This window comes from Gadus chalcogrammus, chromosome 16, assembly GCF_026213295.1.
Source record: "Gadus chalcogrammus isolate NIFS_2021 chromosome 16, NIFS_Gcha_1.0, whole genome shotgun sequence".
Lineage (NCBI taxonomy): Eukaryota > Metazoa > Chordata > Actinopteri > Gadiformes > Gadidae > Gadus > Gadus chalcogrammus.
The window spans coordinates 3,739,334-3,765,884 of record NC_079427.1 but is presented as its reverse complement, the minus strand read 5'-3'; the positions used below and the strand labels follow the sequence as shown (position 1 = coordinate 3,765,884).

General features: G+C 48.7%; 1 protein-coding gene across 1 annotated transcript in view; it reads right to left on the bottom strand.

Annotated features, from left to right (window-relative positions):
• Positions 1-26,551, bottom strand: part of nbeab (neurobeachin b) — a 176,717-nt gene that overhangs the window by 67,810 nt on the left and 82,356 nt on the right. The window contains 17 exon segments of the mRNA XM_056610309.1: positions 733-902; positions 8,257-8,611; positions 10,425-10,593; positions 10,889-10,954; positions 11,159-11,262; positions 12,216-12,396; positions 13,433-13,586; positions 14,353-14,537; positions 15,905-16,744; positions 17,052-17,244; positions 18,155-18,305; positions 18,619-18,700; positions 19,386-19,488; positions 20,612-20,704; positions 21,281-21,378; positions 21,642-21,704; positions 22,427-22,506. Coding sequence (XP_056466284.1) covers positions 733-902; positions 8,257-8,611; positions 10,425-10,593; positions 10,889-10,954; positions 11,159-11,262; positions 12,216-12,396; positions 13,433-13,586; positions 14,353-14,537; positions 15,905-16,744; positions 17,052-17,244; positions 18,155-18,305; positions 18,619-18,700; positions 19,386-19,488; positions 20,612-20,704; positions 21,281-21,378; positions 21,642-21,704; positions 22,427-22,506 — 3,087 coding nt within the window.

Sequence of the window (26,551 nt, the reverse complement as noted above, 5' to 3'; positions counted from 1 at the left end):
TATTTCGGGTAAGCAATTAATTCCTTCACTTAATCCGATGCGTCGTATTGGCAATAAAACACAATATGTAAGTATAAATCATTCTTATTCTTATAAATGAAATATTCTTCTTATTACGCTCTTGTACTTTCTGCTGTGCTTGCCAAATTTCGTGTCTTGGATCAATAAAATGCATCTCATCTTAGAAGGAGTTCTGGTTACAAGTAACACAAAGGAATGCAAACACTGCCATCTAGTGGACGCTATTGGTAGCCTGGTAGCTGAGTTCTCGTCCTACTTTTATATATAACTATTTGGGTTAGAAAAACGGAACTAGCATTGAAATTGTGCGTAAGATACAAATACTAAAATGCAATGCATCAGACACATTGTGTAATGGGCCTGCCTATGGATATGTCTCTATATTTTCATATCTTTACAAATAAACTGGGGAGCTATCATTCGCCGCAGTTCAAAGGAAGGATCTTCCGTCTGGGGTCATTAAGAAGTACAGCGATTCGTCACATTCGGCAGAACACCAGCTGCATGCGAGAGGTAAGAGGTACTAAACGATGGGCCTCAATCGGCCAACAGCCATCTTGAGACGAGTGGGGGAACTGAATGAACCAAGATGGCTACTCTCTGAATATGGCCCATATCACCGGTACTGATTGTGTATGTGTACGTGTGTGTGTGTGGGGGGGGGGGGGGGGGGGGGGCGAGGGGTCGTGACCTCTGGCGAGGCCAGCGTACCGGTGGTGTTGATCATGCTTTTGGGCGTGGCAGCGGTCGAGGTGGGGGCGGGGGCGCTGAGAATGTTTGGCGAACCGTTGCCAGGGAGACCAGGGTTGGCGTTGGAGACACCCAACGTGGTGATGACGACGCCGGTGGCAGGGGGCTGCTTCACCGGGACCACCACACTCCTGCAGGGACACACACACACAAACACACAAAAACACACGTGTATGAACACGTACAAATACACACACACACATACGCAAACACATAGACACAGGCAAGCACACACACACACACACACACACACACACACACACACACACACACACACACACACACACACACACACACACACACACACACACACACACACACACACACACACACTCATGTGCATGTACAATGTACATGCATCAGAGAAAATGCTTGAACATTAAAAAAACGCAAATAAATGTTAAAAAACTTCTTATATGTAAAGGCACACACAGACACAAACACATAAAACATTAACATAAAAAAATTATTCACTATCACACGAGAGGCCCTCTCAGGGTAAGGAAGAAAGTATTCACCTCCAGACACACACACAATATTTTATATATTTGTATATATCTTGAAGTATATATTGTAAATTATAATAATAATAATAATGATAAATATCACAAATATGATAAATATAATAAATAAAAAATAATAAATCATTTGTTCGTTTTTTGTACATTTTGTCAATTTTAACAAAAAGGCATAACATTAAAAATCCAACCAAACCTTTCGCACAGGTTATACATCTTTCGGATGTAACATACGATTATTTTTTATTTCCCTTTATTTATTGTTAGGTAAGCGGTTGATATATGCCGATATATTTATAGTACATATTGAACCTAGTAAAAAAAACGTCAAAAGTCTGCTGCTAAATGCAGACGGTGCTTTCCCTGGTATTTATGCTGCCCCACATTAGGAAAGTCAAGTCACATGATTTCAGGAGACTTTAACTTGTGACCTTGGACAAACAAGACCACACAAACACACACACATGGAGCTCTTTCGCCGCAACACTGTATTTTCACCGCTGATGTTGAGGATGATCGATGCCGCAGCGAGGCATGCTGGGTAAGGGGAGAGGCAAAGCGCCTCTTTATGGGGTCGCAACCCTTGGGCTTCACAACAAGATGTGCGACGGGACGTCAAGTTTATTCCTCCAGCGCTTCATCACCAGGGAGGTCTGAAAGGGTCTTCTGTCCGGGCCGCGACGAAGGGTTCTGACATGTTCCCCTCTTCCCCTCCTCCCCGGGCCTGAAACACTTTTGACAGGGAGGACAAACTACTCTACAACCCACGTAGGGGCAGGGGGCAGCAGCACTGCCCTGTATACAGGCTAACCAGGCGCACTACAGACGACAGGATGTTAAAGTCATCTTTATAACGGTCTGTCATCACAGCTCCAGTCTTAACAGGCTTCACAGACCCCGAGAGTAAGTTGTGCTTGGGCCGTTTCTTTCCTAAGGTGCAACGCTTCTTCTAGACCGGTGATTAAACGTCTGTCAATGCTAATGTTGGCTATGTAGCAATAACTTATAAAAGATAGCTAATTGTATAATGGTACTGAAAGTGTTGTAATATTGGCTAAGTAATCATCCGTTTTTTTATACGCGTTTCAGACCAGTTTGATTACAATAGGGTTGGACACCACAACTTTCTGGTAGCGTGTTGCCCTCTGTTTGTTTGGGGTTAGGGAGTTCAGAGTGCACAAGGGAAGGAGGAAGGCCAGGAAATAAATGGAGGCGGAAATCCATTGGACATTTTTACATTCTTGGTTTGGTTTATATTTGAGGAGAGCAGAAGAGAGTCGTGAGGTAGAGCGAGGAGGAGCAAAGAGGAGAATGAATAGAGAGAGGGAGGAGAGAGGAGGAGGACAATAGATTGAGAGAGGAGGAGAGAGAAGGAGCCCAGAGATGAGGAAAAGAGAGAGAGAGAGAGAGAGGAGAGAGGAGGAGGACAATAGATTGAGAGAGGAGGAGAGAGAAGGAGCCCAGAGATGAGGAAAAGAGAGAGAGAGAGAGAGAGAGAGAGAGAGAGAGAGAGAGAGAGAGAGAGAGAGAGAGAGGAGGAGAGGGGAAAGTTGAGGAGGAGAGAGGAGGACATGTACAGGGAGAGTAGGAGCCCAAAGGAGAGAGGGAGACGAGGAGAGAGGGAGGAGAGGGAGGAGAGGGACCCGACCAGGAGGACCTAGCAGCCAGAGACGCAGACGGAGAACAGAGCAGGCCTGTGTTACGTCCTCGTCTCCCACGCCGTGGCGTCCACAACTACGAGAACCTCCCACAACAGGAACTCGCTGTTTCAACATCGCTGATACACATCGCTCGAGACACTCTGATGCTTCGGCCAAAGTACTCCTTATCTCTCTTTCATGTTTTTAACGTTAACCATGAGCCGAGTTTGGCCGGCTAGTGGGCTCTGGAGTACTTGGATGATTGCAGAGGCCGATGGGCAACCATCTTGGATATGTTTTTGAGCTTTGACTTGAACTCTTTACTACACACGTAGGAGGACTGAAGTGTAGAGCCAACCGAATTGAATATGATCAGAGACAGAAAAACTGAGGAAGATAAAGAGAGAGAAAATAGAGACAGATGGAGGCAAGAAAAAACCGTAAGAGAGAGAAAAAACAGAGAGCGCTTGCTTGAATATTGACCAACTGATTGGCAGAAGAATTTTTTTCAGCAGATTTCTTGGTGCCGATCTGTTCTTTGTGATGGAATCACAAAGACAGCCAGGCTTCAAATACTTCAAAATACAGAGACAGAATAGACTACTCCGTCTCTGTGTCCAAAGCCTCAGCATCGCTGAGCTTAAGAAACCCCCCAAACCTGCTCTTTAACGACAGGCTTCGGAATTCACCGCCATGTGCTTCGGATAAAAGTGTCTGTTTAATATCTAATAAATCAAATAAACGTTAAATTATAAATAGAGGATTCCAAGCATAACTGCAACACTTAACAAGAGAAAAATGCAACAAGAACAATAAAGGAGATACATTTATGATGACTACAAATATCAGTAATATTCATAATAGTAATAGAAACCCCAGTACAGCATACCCAAAGGGTCTTGGTTAAACATCCTACTCCGCCTCGTGAATAATAACCTCCTCACGCACTTTATGACGCATGTAGAGATTATACAGCGCATATATTATTAATGATATTTTCTTAATTGAGCAGGGATTAATATGCACATGAATATTAATGACTGATTTCTACGAAAAAAGTGCTTCAACATGGAGTTCCCTTTCCTCCATTCATTATGTGGAGGAACGGGGGGGCTGTGAAGGGGGACACGAAGGGGAATTAAAGTGGTATGCATGTGTTTTCTGCTCGCTCATTTAATTAGAACCAATTAGGGTAGCGTCTCATCACACGGTGAAGTGTAGAGGATCTGGAGCCAGGGAGGAGGGAGGGGAATAAGAAGAGGAGGATGGTGATGAAGGTTGGGGGGGGGGGGGGAGGCGGAGCAGTGGTTATAGGAATATTAAGAAGACAAACCGTAGAAACTATCCACCCATGTTGGAAGTCTACGATGGAAGCCAAATTATTATTGTGCTCAATACTTCCATGTTGACTTGCCCCCGTGGGTCTCTGCGTCCCCTTCTTAGCACACAAAGGCCGTTGCCGTGGGTAACAGCCTCCATTCAAAAGGGATGGCGATAGATGGTCCACATCATCCCATTTGTTATATAGCACAGTACAAGTACTATGCTATTGCGGCAACCGAATGTCCCCTTTGCAGATGAATAAAGTATTTACACACTTGGTCCGCATCATGAAGATCCCAAGATGTCACTGAATTACAGTTTTTTTCCTATCGTTTTAGGCAATTTACCTAAACCATGTTCACATTCCCTAAACACTTCACACAGTGAGCATACCAGTAGACCATGTGAACCAAACTGTGGTTACTTGCCCCTATGCTAAGATACAAATGCTGGCAATGACGCCTTCTTCCAAATTTCATGGATACCTGCCCCAGTCAATGTTCACTACCGGCAAAACGCTGTGGAACTACAGCATATTTTACCAATGTTTAGATACTCTGTTCAAAACAGTGAACTTTCTGTTCAAAACCTAACAGTAATTTAGATCACTGTAGATGGAAAGATGCTGCATTTGGACAGACAAATGAAGTTACATGTTTGAATAAGAAAATTTTTTTAGTTTATAGTTTATTTATTTTATTTTACAGTAATTTAGATTTTTTTCCCCCTGTGCACCATAGTTCTTGGTGAATTGGCATGGAATTACTTTTGTTCGCAGAGGGGTGCGAACATCACCATGTGCGCAGCAATTTCGAACGATGGACTGCAGCTGCAGAAGGCCGGCATAGGCCCATACAAACACCGAACGCCTAATTGCCTTCATAGATGAGCTTTACGAAAGGCTCACAGCAAGAGAGGTAGACAGGCAGAATCTACCAACGTATGTGATTGTATGGGACAATGTGGCCTTTCACCACTCCCGGCAAGTCACAGGGTGGTTTGCGGCGCATCCTAGGATGATGTCACCTTTCCTTCCGCCTTACTCTCCTTTCCTCAACCCCATCGAGGAATTCTTTTCGGCGTGGAGATGGAAGGTCTATGACCACCGCCCTCAGGACCAGATGTCCCTATTACAGTAGAGGCAATGGCTGCTGGGTGTATGGACATAGCCCCCGAAGATATTCAGGCCTGGATAAGGCATTCCAAAAGATTTTATCCACGTTGTATGGCAAGAGAAACCATACGTTGCGACGTAGATGAACATTTGTGGCCAAATGCGGAGGATAGGAGGGATTAGCCCAATTCTGCGCCACTGTTGGGCTACTGTAATATACAGTATGTGCAGGTTTTGTGCATTGCATTTTTTGTTAGAACACATTTTTTGACTTTGTAATGTATTTTCTGTTTTGTGTAACACTTGCACTGTGACAAAATCTCCAAAAAGTAAAGCACAGTGAAAAAAACTTGTGTTTGTGATTTGTTTCTGGATCATATATTACGTACTTACTGTATGTAATTTGCATTACAAAAACTGAAAATTGTTATTCTCAGTTTCTCATAAAACACTTACAGTATTTACTGTATTTACAATTAAAGTACATTTACCACACTCAATTGTGACATCTTTTGTGGGAGGTAAACCGACATATGAACACTGTCAGCAGATACTTGGCTTGGATTGTCATACTGTAATATTACAAACTTTATTACTGTAGTCCAAAGAAGCGTTTGTCTGTGTTTTTTCTCTTTTTTTCAATGCAACACTACAGGAAATCTATGCCAAACTGGAGGACACAGCAACATTTTATATATGCAATTGGCAATGCTTCAAGATGTTAGTGTTTTTTAGGTCATAGTGTTCTGAGAGGAAAAATGTGTTAAGTTATGGCAGCATTGTTTGTGGTGTGGTTGTTGTAGTGCATTTTGCACCAAAGGTTAACAGATATGCAGAGGTGTGTGTCTCTAAAGCCCACTGTGTTAAGTGACAGGGAAAAGTGACCATAGTATGGGTACATGACCGAAAACGATAGGAAAAAACTGTAATGACCTTGAGATTTTTTAGCGGACTACGATCAGAAGTTACTGAGGCCGAACCATAAACACCGCGTCACAGAGGCATACCTGCTACGGCTGCTAGTCGACACAGCTGTATCATTTTGCCTCCTTTATAGTCCTCTCCCCCGGGATTTATCCCCCTTTTGGCTGCTGTTTTGAAGTTGTCATCCCCAATCCAGGGCGGCCATGACGGACAGATGAAGAGGCGAGGGCTTGGCAGCTCATTTCACTGGCAGGTGGCCAACAATTAGACAGAGCAGATAGAGAGAGGGGGGGGGGGGGGGGGGTGGAGGTGGTGGAGGTGATGGAGACTGAGTTGTAGATGCGCGCCGGGGTGAGTTTGTGTGAAAGCATTTCAAAAATAATTCAGAGTGTGTCGGCGAGTGGTTTCGGGGCCCGTCAGCTCCCATTAAGGCTGTGAGAGGTGAGGTTGACAGGGGAGGGGGGCCCGATGGGGGCCACTGCTGTTTAATCTGTCATCAGGGCCCCGGGGACCCCACCCTAACCTCCTCCCCCCCCCCCCCCCCCCCCCCCTCTCCTACTGCTCCTCCGTTCACCGGGGTCAACTAGTGCTAGAGGATGGGCCTCTGTCTGTTGACGATTATTTTGTACTATTCAGTTATTAATCTCATGGTTTGATGCAAGGCAGCCGACATTAAATATTCTTGGGAGCAAGCAGGGGTTATTGAGGCTGTTCCATTACGCAATGTGAACAGTTCAGAGGTGAGGGGAGGAGTAGAAGATGGCCGAAGAGAGGAGAGGAGATAGGAGGAGTGAATGGGGGAAGGGAGGAGGAAAGCAGAGTGGACGGATAGGAGAGGAGAGAGGAAGGAAGGAGAACAGGGCAGAGGCGCCTCCCTCTCTCTCTCTCTCTCTCTCTCTCTCTCTCCCCCCCCCCCCTCTCTCTCTCTCTCTCTCTCTCTCTCTCTCTCTCCCCCCCCCTCTCTCTCTCTCCCTCTCCCTCTCCCTCTCCCCCTCTCTCTCTCTCTCTCTCTCTCTCTCTCTCTCCCCCATCAAGGGAACAGATGGGAGTTTTCTCCGTTCCAACCTAAATTATTTTCAGAAGGAGTTAGATTTGTTTGGTGTGTATGTAACAGACTCCTGGAGATAAGAAGCAGAGCAGCTTCTGTAAACTCCTAAATCCAGACAGATTACTGCGGTGTAATCTAAATCTCCCGTGTAAACACACCACAGTCTCTGGCTAAGACTTCTACAAACACACCGCACAGAGCGAGAGATCCATGGCATCGCTGCTTAAAAAGCCATTAGTGTTCGGTGTGTCTTAGCGCTGATAGATATGAGGGGGGGTTGAAGTGAAGCTAGCACGAAATCCATTCTAGCCATCAACACGCCACGCTACTTCCTGCCTGTGAAGGAAGTTGTTTGTCCACACTATGTCCCACGTTATACGCTAAAATATACATTATGCTAACAAACATTCAACTGTTAAAACAGTACATATAACGTAGACAAAACGGCATCAAAGACAGTGTCTTTAAAGACGACTAAACAAAAATTGTTCTGTTGGGTTCTAGGGCAGTGCGTTACAGAGAGTATTGTCTACTAGTGTAGCTATGGAGTTGAGTATGTTTCAGCTGTGGTGTTGTGGTTTGGTTTTGACGTGGTTTTGATTTGGGAAAGTTATGGCGTATCGACGATTAATACCGTTGAAGTCACTCTTGTTTTGTGTTTTTGGTGTCGTTGGTTGTGGTTTGCTGTAGCTGCAGTTTGGTTGGTGTTGTGTTGTGGTTATTGTGTTGTGGGGTGTTTAGGGTCTGGTAGTGTGATTTGGTTACGGTGTAGCTCTGATGTTTAGCGTCATCCTGGTCTCGTGTTGCAGTTTGATCGTGGCGTTGACTCCGGCTGTACCTCCCCCATCCTCCCTCCCCCCCCCCTCCCCCTCATCGACCCCCCCCCTGGACCAGCTCAGGACGTCCGGTAGCACCCACCTGTCAAAGGAGTGGAAGAGCCGGGGCAGAGCGGCGTGGGTCAGGGTGTTGGGGTCGGGGTAGCAGAGGGTCTCTGCCCCTCCCTCCCCAGGGGGGGACACCAGACTCTTCAGGATGTCCCGGACGTTGGGGCCTCCCCGCGGGCCCTGGCTGATGCTGCTGACTGACGGGGGGCGGGGCAGGCCGTCCTGGGACCTCCCCCTCCTGCCCCCCTCCAGGGAGGAGGAGAGGGAGGAGACGCCGTGCAGCTCCGGGACGACTCCGTTCTGCACGCCTCGCACCTGGGGGGGGGACTCCTCGTCGATAGGGAGGAACCCAGACCTGCTGCTACTGCTGCTGAACACTAGGGGGCAGTCTGAGAGAACACACAAACGCATACGCACGCACGCACGCGCACACACACACGCAGACACACGCACACACACACACACACACACACACACACACACGCGTCACCAAAAATTGTGAATCAACGATTGTTGGTGTATATGACACAAGGTTCCTGGGCTCACCTTCCTACTCCTCTCACCCGTCTCCTTGCCCTACCTTCCTCCTCCTACTCTCACCTACCTCTCACCTTCGCCTGCTCCTCTCTGCCTTTCTCCTTCTCTCTTGTCTTCCTCTCCCTCCCCCCCCCCCCTTCTCTTCTCCTCTCCTCCCCTCCCCTCCCCTCACCTTCCTCCTCATCATTATTCATCTTGTGCACGGTGTTCGGGGTCGGACTGATTTAGCACGGCGTCTGGCTCGACTTTCCATCAGACAATCGTCTGCCACATGCCGACCCAACAATTCCCCCATTTCTGCTGAAATTTATGAAGGCGGCAGTGTGCCTCTCTGCCCCCCTCCCCCAATCGTCTGGTGGATTGCTTGGCTAATGGGCTTTGACACTTGGATCTGAAAATAGAAGGTCTGGCTCCACTGGGCCCAGAAAAAAAAAATCAGGAGACACCGCAAGAAGACCAGCGTGATGCCAGCGCTGCCGCTGCCGTCCTCTTTCAACCTTCCTCTCTATCACTCTCTTTCTTCCTCTCTTCCTCTCTGTCCAGCTCTCTCGCCCACTCTCCATCCCTCTCCTTCATTCCCTCTCTCTCTCTAGCTCCCTCTCTCAAGCGATCTCTCCTCCCTCGTTCAATCACTCTCCTCTCCGTCTTTTCCGTCTCTCTTGGCCCTTCTCTCTTTCTCCGGGTCTCTCCCTCTCATTATCCCTCTCCTGCCTCATCTCACTCCCCCCTTGTGATCCCCTTTTTCAGGATTCCCTCTAAATTTCTTTCAGTCTCTCACTCTCTCTCTCTCTCTCAGCTCTTCTCTCCCTCCAGTCATTCCTTCCCCGTGATCGGGCACTTATTTTTCTCTCCCAAATAAACTTTTCCATTTCATATTGCCTTTATGGGCGGAGAGGCGAGAGGATAGCGGGTTGAAAGAGGGAACGAGAAAGACACGTCATATCTTCTGGGGTTTGGCGCTTCTCTTGATATTTTCCTTTTTACTCTATCTCACTCCGTGTCTCTCTCCGAGCGTGCACCAACGGGGCAAAGTCATGCCCGCCATACCCGACCGATGCGAGGGTGTCCCACGCGTAAACAGCCCCTCCAAATTCTCTCATCGTAAAAAGGAACAGCGGCCATTTGTGCAAAAACACATCGATTCCCCAGCTCATGTTTGATTCATCCCTCAGCACCCCTTCCTCTAGATTAGGGTGATGTGGGCGAGCGTGCGTCCGTCCGTCCCCCCCCCATCTCTGGTTGCGTTAAGTGACGAGGCAATGAAGAGAGCAAGAATACTCTGTGAGTCTTCCTCGTCTTCTCTCCACTGAGTTGGCGATGCTGTGGTGAGCTCATACAGGCTGTATTCTGGTCACGGTTCTCTCTCCCTCTCCCTCACTCTCGATTTCCGTGGGGAGATAGGAGATCTGATGCAGCCCGTCTATAATTGAGCTTCTCTTCCTCTCTCTTAATCAAACTCAATGTAAAAAGAAGGACGATTATTTGAAATTAAGACGGAAAGCAAAGTTACGAACTCTAGGAAAGACAGACAGAGCTAGACGACAGACAGAGATTGATGGTCAGTCACGCAGAAATACAGACTGTGCTTGATGACAGACAGGACGGAAGGGGCTAGATGACTGAAAGACCAACAGAGCCAGATGACAGACAGACAGACAGACTGACCTGTGATGCTGGGTGAGTTGAGCTCTGGACGCACGCTGGCTTCTGATTGGTTGGTGGGCCTGCCCGTCTCCCTCTGGGGCTCCAGGGTGTCGCGGTACTTGGACACCATGAGGACGGAGATGAAGTAGACGACGGCCAGCGCCAGGAACTGGCCCTGCTTACTGTCGTCCTATCAGGAGACCGCACTGTTAGCCCCGCCCCCTCTGGCCAAACACACCTTATTATACCTTATTCAAGCCTCAAATTCAGGTCCATGGATAAACACAAAAACACATAAAAAATGAATGCAGAAAATTGGAGACTTCTACTGGGCTTAATGTGATGGGTTGTGGAGGTAAGCCATAATAAATAAAAGAGATGAACGCTGGTTGAAAAATGATTAAGAAAAATACAGCGCTCAGGCATACAAACCAAAAATAAACCCAGTGTTTGTTTCACACAAACCAATAAAAATCCACACACACCACATCTCTGAATACCACGGCACGCAGTCGGTTGATATCCACATCCTGCAGGAGGCGCTCCGGGTCCTAGAGAGGAGAGAGGTCAGAGGTCACTGTCGGACAACACGATCCCTAAAGCCCGAAGCACACAGCTGAGCCAGGAGCAACATCCCATTTCTGAGACCTGGTGAGAGGTCAGACACATTGGGGTGAGACAGGTGAGTCACATAATACTTGAGGTGGTGAGATAAGTACCGTGAGGAGGTGAGTCAGGTAGTAGATCTCCCCTACCTTGCACACCACTGCACCATTGGGCAGTGTCTCTTGGGCCTTGCCTCCTCTGTCTCTCTGTCTCTGTCTGCAGTCTAGACAGCTCCGCACTGCCACACAACACACTAGACACACACACACACACACACATCAACATAAAGGCATGCACACACACACAAAAGAGGCTCTCATTTCAAAGTTGAAAGGGAACAACAAACGATGTATAATGTTCACGGCACCATAACTAAGACTCTGTTAGTGATAGCTGGGGGGGGAGAGGGGGGAGGAAGGAGAGAGAGGAAGAGAGAATCTGTTGGAAAAAAAAACCCAAAAAAACACATACCCCAGGCAGAGAGTCAGAGAGAGAGACAGAGCAACAGAGAGAAAAAGAGAGAGCGCGAGTCAGACAGATGGACAGACATGGTGAGACCGAGAGAGAGGAGGTTTATTATGGTTCATCGTCACATGACTTCGAGCTGACTGGATGCGCTGTTTCAGGGTTAGTTTGATTTTAATGCCAGCACATTTAAAACATCTAAACAACATCCGCAATCAGAGCCTCATTCCAATGTGACTGTAATCGATACCAAAAATGTGTCACGCCAAAGTTTGATACTGGAACAAACATTATCAACATCTTCCCACCATCTCACCCACGCTTGTTATGACTCTCTCGCTCACACACTATCCTACTATCCCTCACTCTGCCACACACACACACACACACACACACACACACACACACACACACACACACACACACACACACACACACACACACACACACACACACACACACACACACACACACACACACACACACACACACACAAAATGCATCCATAAAAACTTCCTAGCACTCATTGTACATGTCGTTTTCAAGTAATGTTTTATATAAGCATTCAGTTTACTTGCACACAATCACCCACCCAGCAAACACTCAAACACACACACACACACACACACACACACACACACACACACACACACACACACACACACACACACACACACACACACACACACACACACACACACACACACACAAACAAACACACACACTCCCCATCCTACCCACCCAGTCGGAGGCACTGTCTGACGAGGCCTCCAGGCGACATGTTCTTCTCTGCCTCAACCTCGGAGAAGTTGAGGGCGCTGGCGAACACCAGGACGTCCACCAGTGAGACCAGCCGTCCCAGGACGGAGAGAGCCGTCTCCGGGGACATGCCCTGGGACGCCTCCTGGTTCTCCAGCTCCACCTGGGAACCACAGACACAGCGTCCGTCACACACACACTCCCTGACCCAAGGTCTTAATGGTCCAACTTTCCTGCAATTCTTCCGTGGAATCGGGAGTTGACGTTGCAGAAATATCACAGTGTGACGGTTGCCTTTTAACCTTCTACTATCACACACAAACTCATGTGCAAGAAACCTTAGGAAGCGTTCTTCAATAACATTAGCGTAGGGATGGTGAGTTTTATTTTCTGTCGCATCTTATCTAGGATGAATCAAAGGCGAAGAGAGTGAGAGGGAGATCTACAGATAGACGAGAAAAAGACTGACGGGGGAGAGGGGGAGAGAGAAACTAAATGGGGAGATTGAGAGTGAGAGGAGGGAAATCAAATAGGGATAGACAGCACAATAGACAGCCAGACAGAGACATAGAGAGATGCTTGGTTTGGCAGCGTGCATGTGTTCCCATGCCAATGAAGCCAATGAATAGAATGGATAAAAAGACATGCACACACACCCACACACACCCACACACAGAGCTGACAAACATGCAAACATTCAAGCTGGTCATGAGTAGTTAAATGCAAGGTGCCTTTCTCAGAGGCCACAAGGCAGACACGGGGGGAGCTCTGCTTCTGTTGTCGGTTTTTATCTGAGATCTAGTTTCCTGCCTCATTCCCTGATGCATGCGTTAAAGTAAACAAGTGTGTTCATGTGAGGCTTTGAATCCAGCAATTCAATAACTGTTAACTAAAAAAAACACATGCTGTTTGATTTATAACCTTCACACTCTAAGCAAGAAGAAAATAATTAAAAACAAAGTTAAAATCAAGGCAAAATAAAGACGAATCATTTGCTCAACGACGATCCAAAAAAACAAAAATGAAACACAGACCAATCTTCAAGAATCTCTACAGACTGATTGAGGCAATATCCGATCCAATAAATAAAACCACTTTCAATAAACACACGCGCCCTTATTTCCCCACGGAACACAAAGTGGAGCAGTGATAGTTCTCCCACTTCGCCGCTAGATGGCATTGTCGCCCCAGGAACTCACCGAAGGCGAAGTGGCGGCCGAGAGCAGAGGAAGGATTCCTCCGCATGCGATGATTACGTTGTCGATCATCTGCGAGATGAGGTGGATGGTGTTGTGGACAAAGATGATGTTCTCGTTGTTGTTGACAAAGTCCATGACCGACTTGGTGGAGTGGCTGTCCGAAAAAATGTAACCACATATTTGTGTATTTGTTATATTGAAACATGACTAAAATCCCAATCAGCCTTATTGGAGAACAGAGTTTCAGTTGAAATAAATACAAAAGGACAAACAAATGGAAGCTAATTTAAAACAATCCGTCAACCCTAATGAGCTCAGAACAATGAATGTACCTTGAATGCTGACTCACTCACACACATAGCTCAGCAATTAACCCACACATGTTTCCCCTCAGGGATCAACACACCTGCCTCCCCCAACACACACCCACACACACCCACACACCCACACACACACACGCACACGCAAACAAACATAATATACATAATAAATATGATAAAATATTATGTACTTTATATTAATCTCAGATGGGAATTAAGTGCTCTAAAATCTCATTTACTCACATACAAATGCCAGTGCTTGTTTGCATACGCACCAACACATCTCACCCACACGCTTCATCCAACGCTTGCAGCCACAACCACAGACACACACACATACACCTGCATCTGGGAACACACTCTCTCACACACATAACCGCGTCTATGACCACGCACACATACACACACACACACACACACGCACACAAACACACACACACACACACACAAAAGCAGATGTACTGTCCTGCTTCTATGACCGCACATAATACACAGACCCCCCAAACACACACACACACACACACACACACACACACACACACACACACACACACACACACACACACACACACACACACACACACACACACACACACACACCTCCTCCAGACAAGCATGTCGGCCTCGAGCGCCACCAGCAGGTCGGTGAGCAGGCGCTGGTGCACGGCGGACCACTTGAACTCTGGGATGCGGAACATGCTGGTCCGGGGCCCCGGGCTGAACCTCCGGCGCTGCTGCTGCTGCTGCTGCTCCTCACTGCCGTGCACGCCCCGCTCGTCATGCACCTGAGCACGGGCAGGAACAGGAAGTGACACGTAACGATTGAGGACACAGAGTTCCTGTCTGGAGGTCTGAACCCAAGTCCAGTCTCTCGGCCTGGAGTCAAACACCCGCCACGACCAGACGACGTGTATCTGGAGGGGGTTTCGTCTCTCACGGACAGGACAGTGAAGAGACAAAAGCGGGTTGAAGGAGAGAGGATTAAATGTAGCGTAGGAAACCCGACCTGCGGTCGCTACAAGACCTGTTGGCTGCATGGACGGTGCACTATCACGTTGATCCACTGGGCTGAGGAGGTTGGATGTGACACTGATCACCACAGATTGTGTTCAGAGTTCCGTGTCAACAACAGCCTTAATGAGGTTTGCTTGGTCCTGGTTTACACAGTGTATTAAACCCTGGTCACTGCGTGGTAACGTGCGCCAGAAACACAGAGCTGCTTTCAACAAACCAGGGCCCATTAATTGGACATAAGCAGTTAGCCAACAATCCCCCCCCCCACCCTTGCCATTTCTCATTGGTGCTCCATTTGCGAGCTAATGAGAGTAAGACCTGTGAAACACTGTGCTTACACACTAACACACCAGATTCGAAAGGATCAGGGTGAGATCCCTAAGGCTACTTGAGCGTTTAGGATTTAAGCGTTAGCTAAAAATCATGAAAATCCCTTGGTATATATATACACAGTAGTAAATAACACATGCCCGCTACGACGAGCCAGGGTCGTGGAGTTCCTTGGATGTGTCTGGGCTTTGATCCCCAGTGCCTGCTGCAGTCTCCCCGTCTACCCTATAAGCATATCCTTTGTTAATCCTCGAGCCATATCCCCTTACCCCTACCTGCTCCTTGACGACTGCGATGATGCATCGGAATTCAGTGTACACCGCTTTGGGAACCATGTCCCCATCAGGCTCGCACTGAAGGAGAGGATCTCTCAGTGTTCCTGCGGCATACATGCTCCTGTCTCCAAGGACCCCCCCCCCCCTCGTGGCCATGGTGTCCCCGTTACCGGCAGAGTAGTGGAGGAGAAGGAGCCCGCCGGGAGACCGCTATATAGGAACACTTACTATTGGGAAAACACATTAACTCCCGTCTCCTCTCTCCCCCATCCCTCCTTCCTCTCATCCTCTCTCTCCCTTCTCTCTCTCACACTCCCGCACTCCTTTATGTCCAACGACCCAATACCACTCTCCTTCCCCCTCTCCCCTCTCCCCCACTCCTCTCCCTCCTAATAAAACCTCTTCCTCACTTCTCCCCAGCGTGCCCCTGACCCCAGCAGTCTGGTCAGGTCCCCATCTCTCTAGATAACCACCACCTCTCTGTCCGCCCCCCTAATGTTTCTCAATGAGGACCCCCGACCGAACCCACTGACCTGAGCGGAGGAGGAGGAGCCGGTCGCAGTCCTCATCTCCTCGTCCTTGACCTCGCCGGACCTCTTCGCGTCCGAGGGGTCCCGGACGTATCCCGCAGACGCTGCCGTACCGTCCCTGGCAGCGCGATCCTTCATGCCGGACCGTACCTTAGGCGGCTCCACCTCCTCCTCCTCCTCCTCCTTCACCTGCTCCAGGATGTTGGGGAACCCGTGCGCCGGCAGACTTGGGCCGCCGTTTTGGACCCTTGGCACGGCGTCGGGTAGATCGAGGCGCCCGGTCGGCATCTCCCCGACGCCGTTACTCCCCGCCGTCGGCCCCAACAGGAAGCCGGTGTCGGCGTGGGCGTCGTCGTCCAGGGAGATCAGAGGAGCGGTGCGTTTCTCCGCGGCGAGGCCGCCCGCCTGAGTCGGCGCAGCGTTCAGCGCCACCGCCGCGGCGCAGTAGACGTCCGCCCCCATCAGGTCAACCTCCTGCGGCCTCACCTCCACAGCGACCATCTCCTCCGCCTCCACGTCCGCCACCGGCCCCCCCCCGCTCGGATCCACCGCAGACATGCTCCTCCTCCTCCTCCTCCGCCTCTCATCCAGGGCGCTGTGGGGTTCCCCCCCCTCCCCCGCCCTCTCGGGGGTCCGGGTCGAGCTCTCGCCGTTCTCTCTGATCTCCGCCGTGCCGTTGACGCCGGAGGAGGAGGAGGAGGAGGAGGCGAGGGGCGGGGCCGAGAGGCCGGAGACGGTGCGGACCCCCGCCGCCTCCCTCCCCCTCCTCAGGTCTTCCTCCTCCAGGATGTGGTAGTCCTCGTACAGCTGGATCAGGTACTCCCGGTGCGCCTCGTAGGTCACCTGGGGGAGGCACGGGGGTGGGGGGAGGTGCATTATACATACCGCACCATAAGAAGTTTAGAGAGCGACGTGCAGACAGACAGAGGTAGAAGAGACGGGTAGAGGGAGATACATGGACAGGCTTTAAAGTGGCCGACAGACGAGGAGAGGGACAGGCAGACAGAGAAGCAGCCATTCAGATAAAAGAGAAAGACAGGCAGAGGCGGGCAGACTGAAGGACCTGCGACGGGGCAATAGGATGGACCGAAGGGAAAGACAGCAGGCCTTGTAGTGTGTGATGGACAGAGAGACAGAAAGGGCGACGGACCTTTGAGTGTGCGATGGACAGCGTGTCGACCCAGACTCGCCAGCCGCCCCACTCGTACTTGATGGCGTGGTAGAGCAGCACCCTGAAGATGTTGAACACCATCTCCGTCACCTTGGTCTCCTCTGGCGTCTTCGGGTGGAGGTAAGCCAGGGAGAACATCCAGTCCTGCCACACTGAACACTGGAGCAGACACCTGGACACACACACACACACACACACGCACACACAGTTAGCACTGTAAGAAAGGTGGCGCTAGGTGAGTCACAGACAGACAGACACACTTACATCTATTCTATTCGTATCGATTGTACTTTCAACAGACTGACGAGTTTCATTAATTTGCAAGAGAAAGGTGTTAATTAAAAGGTACCATGGTAGATTAGATTGATCGCCATGTTTTGATGTGGCACTGTTCCACCAATGCGTCAATCCTTTATTCATCGGCAAGCGCACAAGGCCGCAGGAGATATTCACGTGTAAGAACATCGCATTGCTACCGATCTTCTTCACCAAAGAGGGTAAAATGAATGTCTCCGTGTGACACAGAAACATCTGCTGGGCTGTTAAACTGACAGTGATTTAGCATTGAATTTGTTCCGCTATACAAAACCTCTGATAAATTAATCAGAAACTCAACTGGTGAAGAAGCAGGGTGAGTTGGCAGCTAATGAGTTACCAGATGGTTTATAACCATACGAGGTAGAATAAGAATCAGTCAGCGACAGGTCAGTTGGCTGTTTGCAGTTGCTTGAATAAGTGGCTTTGTGTGATGACGACCTAGTGGTGGGAGTTAGTTCAGGGAGAGTTAGTTCATGGAGAGTTAGTTCAGGGAGAGTTAGTTCAGGGAGAGTTAGTTCATGGAGAGTTAGTTCAGGGAGAGTTAGTTCATGGAGTTAGTTCAGGGAGAGTTAGTTCAGGGAGAGTTAGTTCAGGGAGAGTTGGTTCAGGGAGAGTTAGTTCAGGGAGAGTTAGCGGCAGGTGAGTAGCCGGTGGGTGATTTTGCTGTATGTGAGTATTACACAGTGTCAGTTAACAGTAGTTAGCTGCATGTTAGCGGTAGCTGGGTTAGCAGTTAGCAGAGGAGTGACGCGGGGGCCGGTTACCGTCGGTTCTCGCGGCTGCTGCTGAACAGCTTGATCATGTCAGACAGGAAGAGGCGTCTCACATCCATGAGGTCAGTTCCGGGGGCGGAGCCTGTTTGCTCACTATGGGGGGCGACGCCTACCAGTTGAGTGGCCATCACCTTCAGAATCACTGAGAGAGACGTGTGGAATATTAAAGCTAAATCAGCATCAACATCAGCATGTCGTCCACTGATGAAACATGATTAAAGCTATAGCAATATCATCGTACTTTGTATTGTATTTAACATGAAAAACAGAGATATCATCTTTGACCTTCATTAAAATCACTTTAACAGACAGAGATCAAATATTACCAGTATATCAAACAGAGCTATTACCTATACTAAAAACTGTCAATATGCATATATATTATATGAAATATACATAGAGATATGAAATTAACGTCAGACAGCAGATAAGAGGCTGCAGGCGGACGATCTTACTGGGGTTGTGGATTTTGACGGTGGAGTCTGGCTCTACGTGAGGTGTGTGGACCACCTGAGTGCACAACTGCTCCGTCAGGATCTGGTGGAGGATGGAGAGAACAAGCCTGACCTTAAACCCACAGCAGCAGCAGCGGACTGAGGCAGCCTCGGAGGGCTTGCGACTTTGCGTTGCAGAAGGGATCGTTCAAGAGCTCTGAACGCTCCGAAGAGATAATGCAAACAAGCACTGGGTTGCGTAAAAGATGACGCAACGTCATCATTTTCTGAAACGTACGAGTACAAGGCAAGTCGGCAGGATTGAAAATGTCAGCGTCTTACCTAAGAGGGTTGTATGTTGTTAGTCTGATAGCTCTTACCTCAGAGGGTTGTATGTTGTTAGTCTGATAGCTCTTACCTCAGAGGGTTGTATGTTGTTAGTCTAACAGTACTTACCTAATAGGGTTATATGTTGTTAGTCTAACAGTTTTCACCTCATACAGCGTGTTGTATGTTGTTACTGTAACAGTTCTTACTTCATACAGCGTGTTGTATGTTGTTACTGTAACCGTTCTCACCTCATACAGCGTGCTGTATGTTGTTACTGTAACCGTTCTCACCTCATACAGCGTGTCGTATGTTGTTACTGTAACCGTTCTCACCTCATACAGCGTGTCGTATGTTGTTACTGTAACCGTTCTCACCTCATACAGCGTGTCGTCTGTTGTTACTGTAACCGTTCTCACCTCATACAGCGTGTCGTATGTTGTTACTGTAACCGTTCTCACCTCATACAGCGTGTTGTATGTGGTCAGCGTGACCGTGTGCTGCAGCAGTCGCTCTCCCAGCAGAGTGAAGAGGCTGTGCGTGTGCATGATCTCCCCCTTTCTCCTGTAGAACACACACGCCAAGGACATAGGGTTTGTAGAGCCCTCAAACGCAGTGATGAAAGGTTTGAACGGGCTGCACACATTACACAACAGCCCCAAACGCCGAGCCCCCTAAAGGACTCCTGAATCTCCACACAGCCAGAGGAAAGAAACCTATCGGAGGAACCCAGAAGAGGGATCCCTCCCTCGAGGAACAGTGATGAAGGAGACAGGGGCTGAACGGACAGATATATAATGCTAGCATGAACGAGCGATACAAAGGTTATGTTAGATAAGGTTGAAAATAGAAAAATGAGTAATGAGTTTTAAAAATTGATCGCGATTGAGCTGGTTTCATAAAGGACCATTCATTCACACTTAGGTGAAGCTTCTGTCATAAATGTACACTCTACAAAGGAAGTAGGAGAGAAAGAAAGAACGAAAGACAGAATGTGCGAGGAGGCGGGAAACAAAGACAGAAGAGTCCTACTGTGACTTGGTCAGCATGATGCATGCAGGATAATGTAGCAGTACTGTGGGGGAGTGTGGTTCTTTGTACCAGCACTCAGTCTACGCTGCGATGCTCGGCTTCTACTCAGCCACCATATGGGAATCTGCTAACAAGTCCTCTGCGTTCTTTTTTATTTAATGATTTTTCATTTTGCAGAGGCAGTCAAATTGGCCACTTAGAGCGAGTAGACGTTGGTTCTGAAAGGCATAAATGTGGGGATGGAGAACAAGGGCAATGGAAGAGGTGAAGAGCGCCCCGGGCGATAAGAGCACGAGGAGCTTGTGCTTAAGCCTGTGTAATTTCTCCAGAGAGACAACAAGAGAACATTTACAGCAGCACATACAAATGCGCTGTTGTTTTAAGAGTGTGGGTTTGAAGGAAAAATAACAATGTTATTTAAAATTCACAGTTAACTTTATAGCTTATCAAGGTAAATTCCCCCCTCGAAAGAGTGATTACATCCCTACTTATCCTTGTGGTCGTTTAAAAACTAAACTATTTACATTCTGCTCCAAACAATAAACACATTTCAGAACCTGCCCATTTGGGATTGATAAAGAGTATCTTGCTTTACCAGGCCAATTAAATCCAATACAAATAGTAGCTTTGATACGATAGTAGCTTTGTTTTTTACTTGTGCCCGAGGTGCTTGAGGAAGTAGCCAAGGACTTTGAGGGCCTGAACTCGGATGTTCTCGCTCTTAGACCCCAGCAGCTTGAAGATCGCCCTGGAGAGAGAGAGAGGGAAACATATTAGTGCACCATCTTCTCCTCCACCACCTCCTCAACTACATCCTCCACCACCACGTCCCCGATCACTACCATCACCTCCTAAACCACCTCCTCCACTGGCACATCGCCCACCACCACCACCACTTTCTCCTCCACCACCTTCTCCAACAACACGTCGACCGCCGCCTCCTCCAACTCTTTTGCATCCTTAATAACCTCCTCCTCCTCCTCACCTCCCTCTCTCTTCACCATTTCACTCGTCACCCTGGCTCACCTCTCTCCCCCCCCCCCTCACCTCTCTTGCTCACCTCGTCTCCCTCTGAACCCCTCGCCTCTCTCTCACGCCCTCTCTCTCCTCCCCGTCTAGCTTCCCTGCCTCTCTCCTCTGCCCCTTGCCTCACCCCCTCACTCCTGAACCCGTTCAGGATCTCTCCCCCCTTCCTCTCACCTCAGCACCATTCTTCCCCTCACTTCTCCTCCCCCCCCCCCCCCCCCCCTCTCGTCATCTCCATCTCCAGTCCGATCCTCACCCAGCCCCATCTTTTCGCCCCCCCCCCCCCCCCCCCCCTCACCGTATGCCGTTCCTCTGGTCGAAGGCCGGCGCCATGGAGGAGGGGTGGTCTGACATTAGAGCCACCAGGAGCTGCAGCACGTCATGGAGGTTCTCGTCCTGGGGGGGACCCGGAGAGTTGGAGCCGCGAGAGACAGGGAGCGCACGGACAGAGATCAGTTGTGTATCATGAAACAGAGAAGGAGACAAACAGATAATGTAAGTCAGAGTCAGCGGTAGACTGAATGAGAGATTCACAAAAGATAAGCCATAAGAAAGGCGCGCTAGGTAATTTGTTCTTTTGTGCTCTGAGACTGATTGTGACTGCAGAGGGGGCACTCAGCCCTTCTCTTGTGTTGTGTGGTCCCCAGACATGGACGTACCTCCTGTACAGTGAGCAGATAATTGAGGATGGCCTGGAGTTCATCCTCCCTCACGCCCCGATCCTGAAGAACGAGCCGGCATATATTCAAAACATGTATTTTGATTTGTCGATTTAGCAGAGACCAACAGTGAATTCAGCTGTCCTGCTCCTTGCAGGTTGTATGTATTGTGCTCTATAAATAGCAGGACTCTAGTTTAAAAGTGGACTTTCACTGGGATTCTTTTTTTCTTTATTTTCAACCAGCGCATGATTCTAAATTTAAAGCAAATTTAAAGCATCTGGTCCAACAACAAATTCAGTTTGAATTTGCATTGAGGCTGTAACTTCAAAAATAATATATATCGATATTTAAGTTTGGACACACAGGTAGACAGGTAGGTAGGACAGACAGGTAGGTAGGAGAGAAAGCCAGGTAGGAGTGACAGACAGGTAAGATATAGGTAGTACAGGTAAGAGAGGTAGGCGAGAGACAGACAGGTAGGACAGATATACATGTAGGAAACACAGACCGGTAGGAGGGACAGACAGGAGAGACAGACGGGCAAAATACAAGTAGGACAGACAGACAAGTAGTACAGACAGGTAGTAGAGACAGCCAGGTTGGACAGACAGACAATAAGGAGAGACCGACAGGTAGTACAGACAGCTACTTAGCACGGACATGTAGGAGAGACAGACCGGTGGGAGAGACAGACATATACACACACAGACAGGTTGGATAGCTGGAACAGACAGACAAGGAGGGAAGACAGACAGGTAGAAGAGAAGAAACTGGTGGTTTACCTTCAGGATGAGCTGCTTCAGGAAGAGCAGCATGAAGGCTCTGAGAGATAGGACTTCCTTCTGGGTGGGCCGGGGGCCATCTGGAGAGACAGGGAGAGAGGCTTTCTATCCTGCTAGCGCTCCATTCAATTACATTTAATTCAATTCAACACTGAATCGGTTCTGTATAGGCATGGAAAACATCCATCTATATTTCCTAAGGCGGTTTAAGAATTACAAACTTTTTGGAGGAAAAAGAGAAGTGGACTATCCTTCTTTTCCTTCTGTCCATCTGTCTGTCGGTCTGTCTGTCTCAATGGGGGATTAACATCCTGCCAGCGCACCTTATGTGTGCAGCCCCATCAGGCTGAGCAGGGTGAAGGGGGCTCAAGTCTGAGCATCACACTGCGGGTCAGAATCAAGGTCAGCTGCCACCAGCCAGACGGGCTTCTGCTCCCAGCTCCCATGATGAGATACGCATCCTGAGCTAAACCTTCAGCAATCTGTTTTCTGATTGCTATATGTCATCACCCAGCGATCCTGGTCTCGAACACACCTTGTTGTGCAGTCCAAAAGGAACTTAAGGAATATAGACATCTTATCTTATCCATCTCAAACCTTATACCTAAACATAACCATATCTAATCTTGATATGGATAAGTTATCATATAACTTAAACATATCAAGATTAGTAGGTTATGTATACCTATTTATAACTATACTAGGTATAGGTATTAGGTAACCAAATACCTAAACTTAACCATATCTAACCGAATACCTAAACTAAACAATATCTTGTTTTTAACTTGAAACCAAATATCAACATCCTTGATCGAGCAGCTAAACATTAGCTACGTCCAATGCATCATGGGAAAAAAGCGTCACAAAAGATTGCGACACTGACTTCGCCCCGGCCATAGGGTAAAGCAAACCAGCATCATCCCAAGGTCGTCCTGGCCATGAGCCCGGCATCACACCTGCCACTCATCACAGCTTCCTAGAGGACCTCAAAGTCCCTTTGTCTGAGGTATCACACGCACACACACACACACACACACACACACACACACACACACACACACACACACACACACACACACACACACACACACACACACACACACACACACACACACACACACACACACGACCCCCCCCCCCCCCCCCCCCCCATCCATCACAATTTGCTGTTCCATGAGACAATGACAGAGGCAGGCTCATTCAGAGGGCGCCAACCAAAGGGTCAACGGCCAATACTACCTGGCTCATTTGTTGTGCCATTTGGTAAACGAGTTTGTACGTAAAAACAACCACTGTGGATGACCATCTGTCTGTGCTGGCTGAGAGAAGTATGACACCCATATCACCCTATTAACATCGGCAGCGGCTAAGAGCAGCACGATCCCCATGTCACCCATTGATATTGGTATCGGCCTATGTTAGCATAACACCCATATTGCCAATTAATATCAGTATTTGCCTTTGGTAGCATGACAACCATATTAGAGATTCATATAGTTAGCCGTCGAGAGTAGCACGAACCATTTTGATGATAAATATTGGTGGCAGCCAACAAATTATGTCATATTGGTGCATGTAGTGTAATACATATAGCATAGCCAAACCTATTGCACTACAAGCCCTTGAGAGGTTTCTAGAAGCTCAGAGTGTGTGTGTGTGTGTGTGTGTGTGTGTGTGTGTGTGTGTGTGTGTGTGTGTGTGTGTGTGTGTGTGTGTGTGTGTGTGTGTGTGTGTGTGTGTGTGTGTGGTAAATAGATTGGCAGAGGACCACCATGCAGAGCTGATGAGAGCATCATTGCAACATCGCCACGGCAACTGCGTCCAAGTCTCTCTCTCGCTCTCTCTCGGGATGTACACACACACACACACACACACACACACACACACACAACTGTGAAGGGAGGAGGAGGAGGGAGAGTTTCTTGCTATGAAGAGACCCTGTATGATAAACGCAGTGTTGTTATGTTCCAGTTGGACTGTGGTAATAGCTTTGTAAAACACACTGCCCCCCCCCACGGTACGGAGGCCAGTCATCTTGATTTGATTAAAGAAAAGCAAAGTGTCCATTACTCTTCTGAACAAAAGGCTTGTTTGTTTGCTCACAGCCATGAGACTCGATCAATGGAAACACATTTGTCACAGCCAGCGTAAACGGGTGGCTCAGCGCTTCTGAATTGGCCAGGTATAGTTCTTATCTGCTCAAGGGGCACTGACCCATTCATTCATTAGAAACAACAACCATATATCTCATTGTGTGTTCACTCATTCACTTCGAGAACAATGGTATGGTACAACGAGCATGTGACTTGAGAATTCATTCATTCAAACACTCATATCCGCGAGAAGCAGAACTTTTCATTGATTTACCCTTCGACTCCTCACAATGAGGGAGACGAAGAGAGCCACAGAGAAGGGGAACATGTTAGAGTAAAAGAGGGGAAAGAGATAACACAGACAGACAGACAGTTAGTTAGAGACAGACAGACAGACAGACAGACAGACAGACAGACAGACAGACAGACAGACAGACAGACAGACAGACAGACAGACAGACAGACAGAGAGAGTGAATGAAAACAAATGAGGATGTTATGTCTTCCCCTCACAGAGTTCCTCTAATAGAAACACTTAATTAGCAGCAAGTCCTCTCACATCTGCACCTCTCCCTCATCCCCTCTCCTCCCTCTCCCCCTCTCACCTCTCCCTCATCCCCTCTCCTCCCTCTCCCCCTCTCACCTCTCCCTCATTCCCTCTCCTCCCTCTCCCCCTCTCACCTCTCCCTCATTCCCTCTCCTCCCTCTCCCCCTCTCACCTCTCCCTCATCCCCTCTCCTCCCTCTCCCCTCTCCCTCATTCCCTCTCCTCCCTCTCACCTCTCCCTCATTCCCTCTCCTCCCTCTCCCCCTCTCACCTCTCCCTCATCCCCTCTCCTCCCTCTCCCCCTCTCACCTCTCCCTCATTCCCTCTCCCCCTCTCACCTCTCCCTCATTCCCTCTCCTCCCTCTCACCTCTCCCTCATTCCCTCTCCTCCCTATCCCCCTCTCACCTCTCCCTCATTCCCTCTCCTCCCTCTCCCCCTCTCCCTCATTCCCTCTCCTCCCTCTCCCCCTCTCCCTCATTCCCTCTCCTCCCTCTCCCCTCTCCTCCCTATCCCCCTCTCACCTCTCCCTCATCCCCTCTCCTCCCTCTCCCCCTCTCCCTCATTCCCTCTCCTCCCTCTCCCCTCTCCTCCCTATCCCCCTCTCACCTCTCCCTCATTCCCTCTCCTCCCTCTCACCTCTCCCTCATTCCCTCTCCTCCCTCTCCCCCTCTCCCTCATTCCCTCTCCTCCCTCTCCCCTCCTCCCTCATTCCCTCTCCTCCCTCTCCCTCATTCCCTCTCCTCCCTCTCCCCCTCTCCCTCATTCCCTCTCCTCCCTCTCCCTCATCCCCTCTCCTCCCTCTCCCCCTCTCCCTCATTCCCTCTCCTCCCTCTCCCTCATCCCCTCTCCTCCCTCTCCCCCTCTCCCTCTCCTCCCTCTCCCCCTCTCCCTCATCCCCTCTCCTCCCTAACCCCCTCTCACTCTCTTCTATCCCTCCCTCAAAGAGCAGAGAGAGAAAGAGGGATAGATTAACTTAATCAGGTGATTTAGTGAGTGATTTTTCTCATTTCATCTAGAGTTTCTTGTTTTATTCCTTCCTTTATCTTCCTTTATTCATCAAATCTTTCTCTCAAACAATGCTAACATATTAAGAAAATGTTATTTTTAAAAGAGTCTGTGTGTGCTGTAAAGTGTTTTGTCAATGGGGTAGCAATTCACAAATTGGGCTTGTGCAATGTTATGCCGCTTCCGTACATATCAAACACAGCAGAGTGCGAGCCAACATTAATCTTGGCGAGAAAGAGAAGCATACCAATTGTGGCGAAGGAAATAATCACCTTCACATCCACATCACAGGTATTGCTAGCTCAGCCAAGCCGAACAGACCACAGTTTGATTAAGGTCTCCGGAAACATGCACCGCTTCTGTTCTCTGATACATAGACAGGAAGTCAGCAGCCGGCATTCAAACCAAAGGTCCTTTTACAAAAGGAATCGGAACAGCCAGGTTCACAGGTAAAATCCTCTGCACCATCCGGACTGGATAA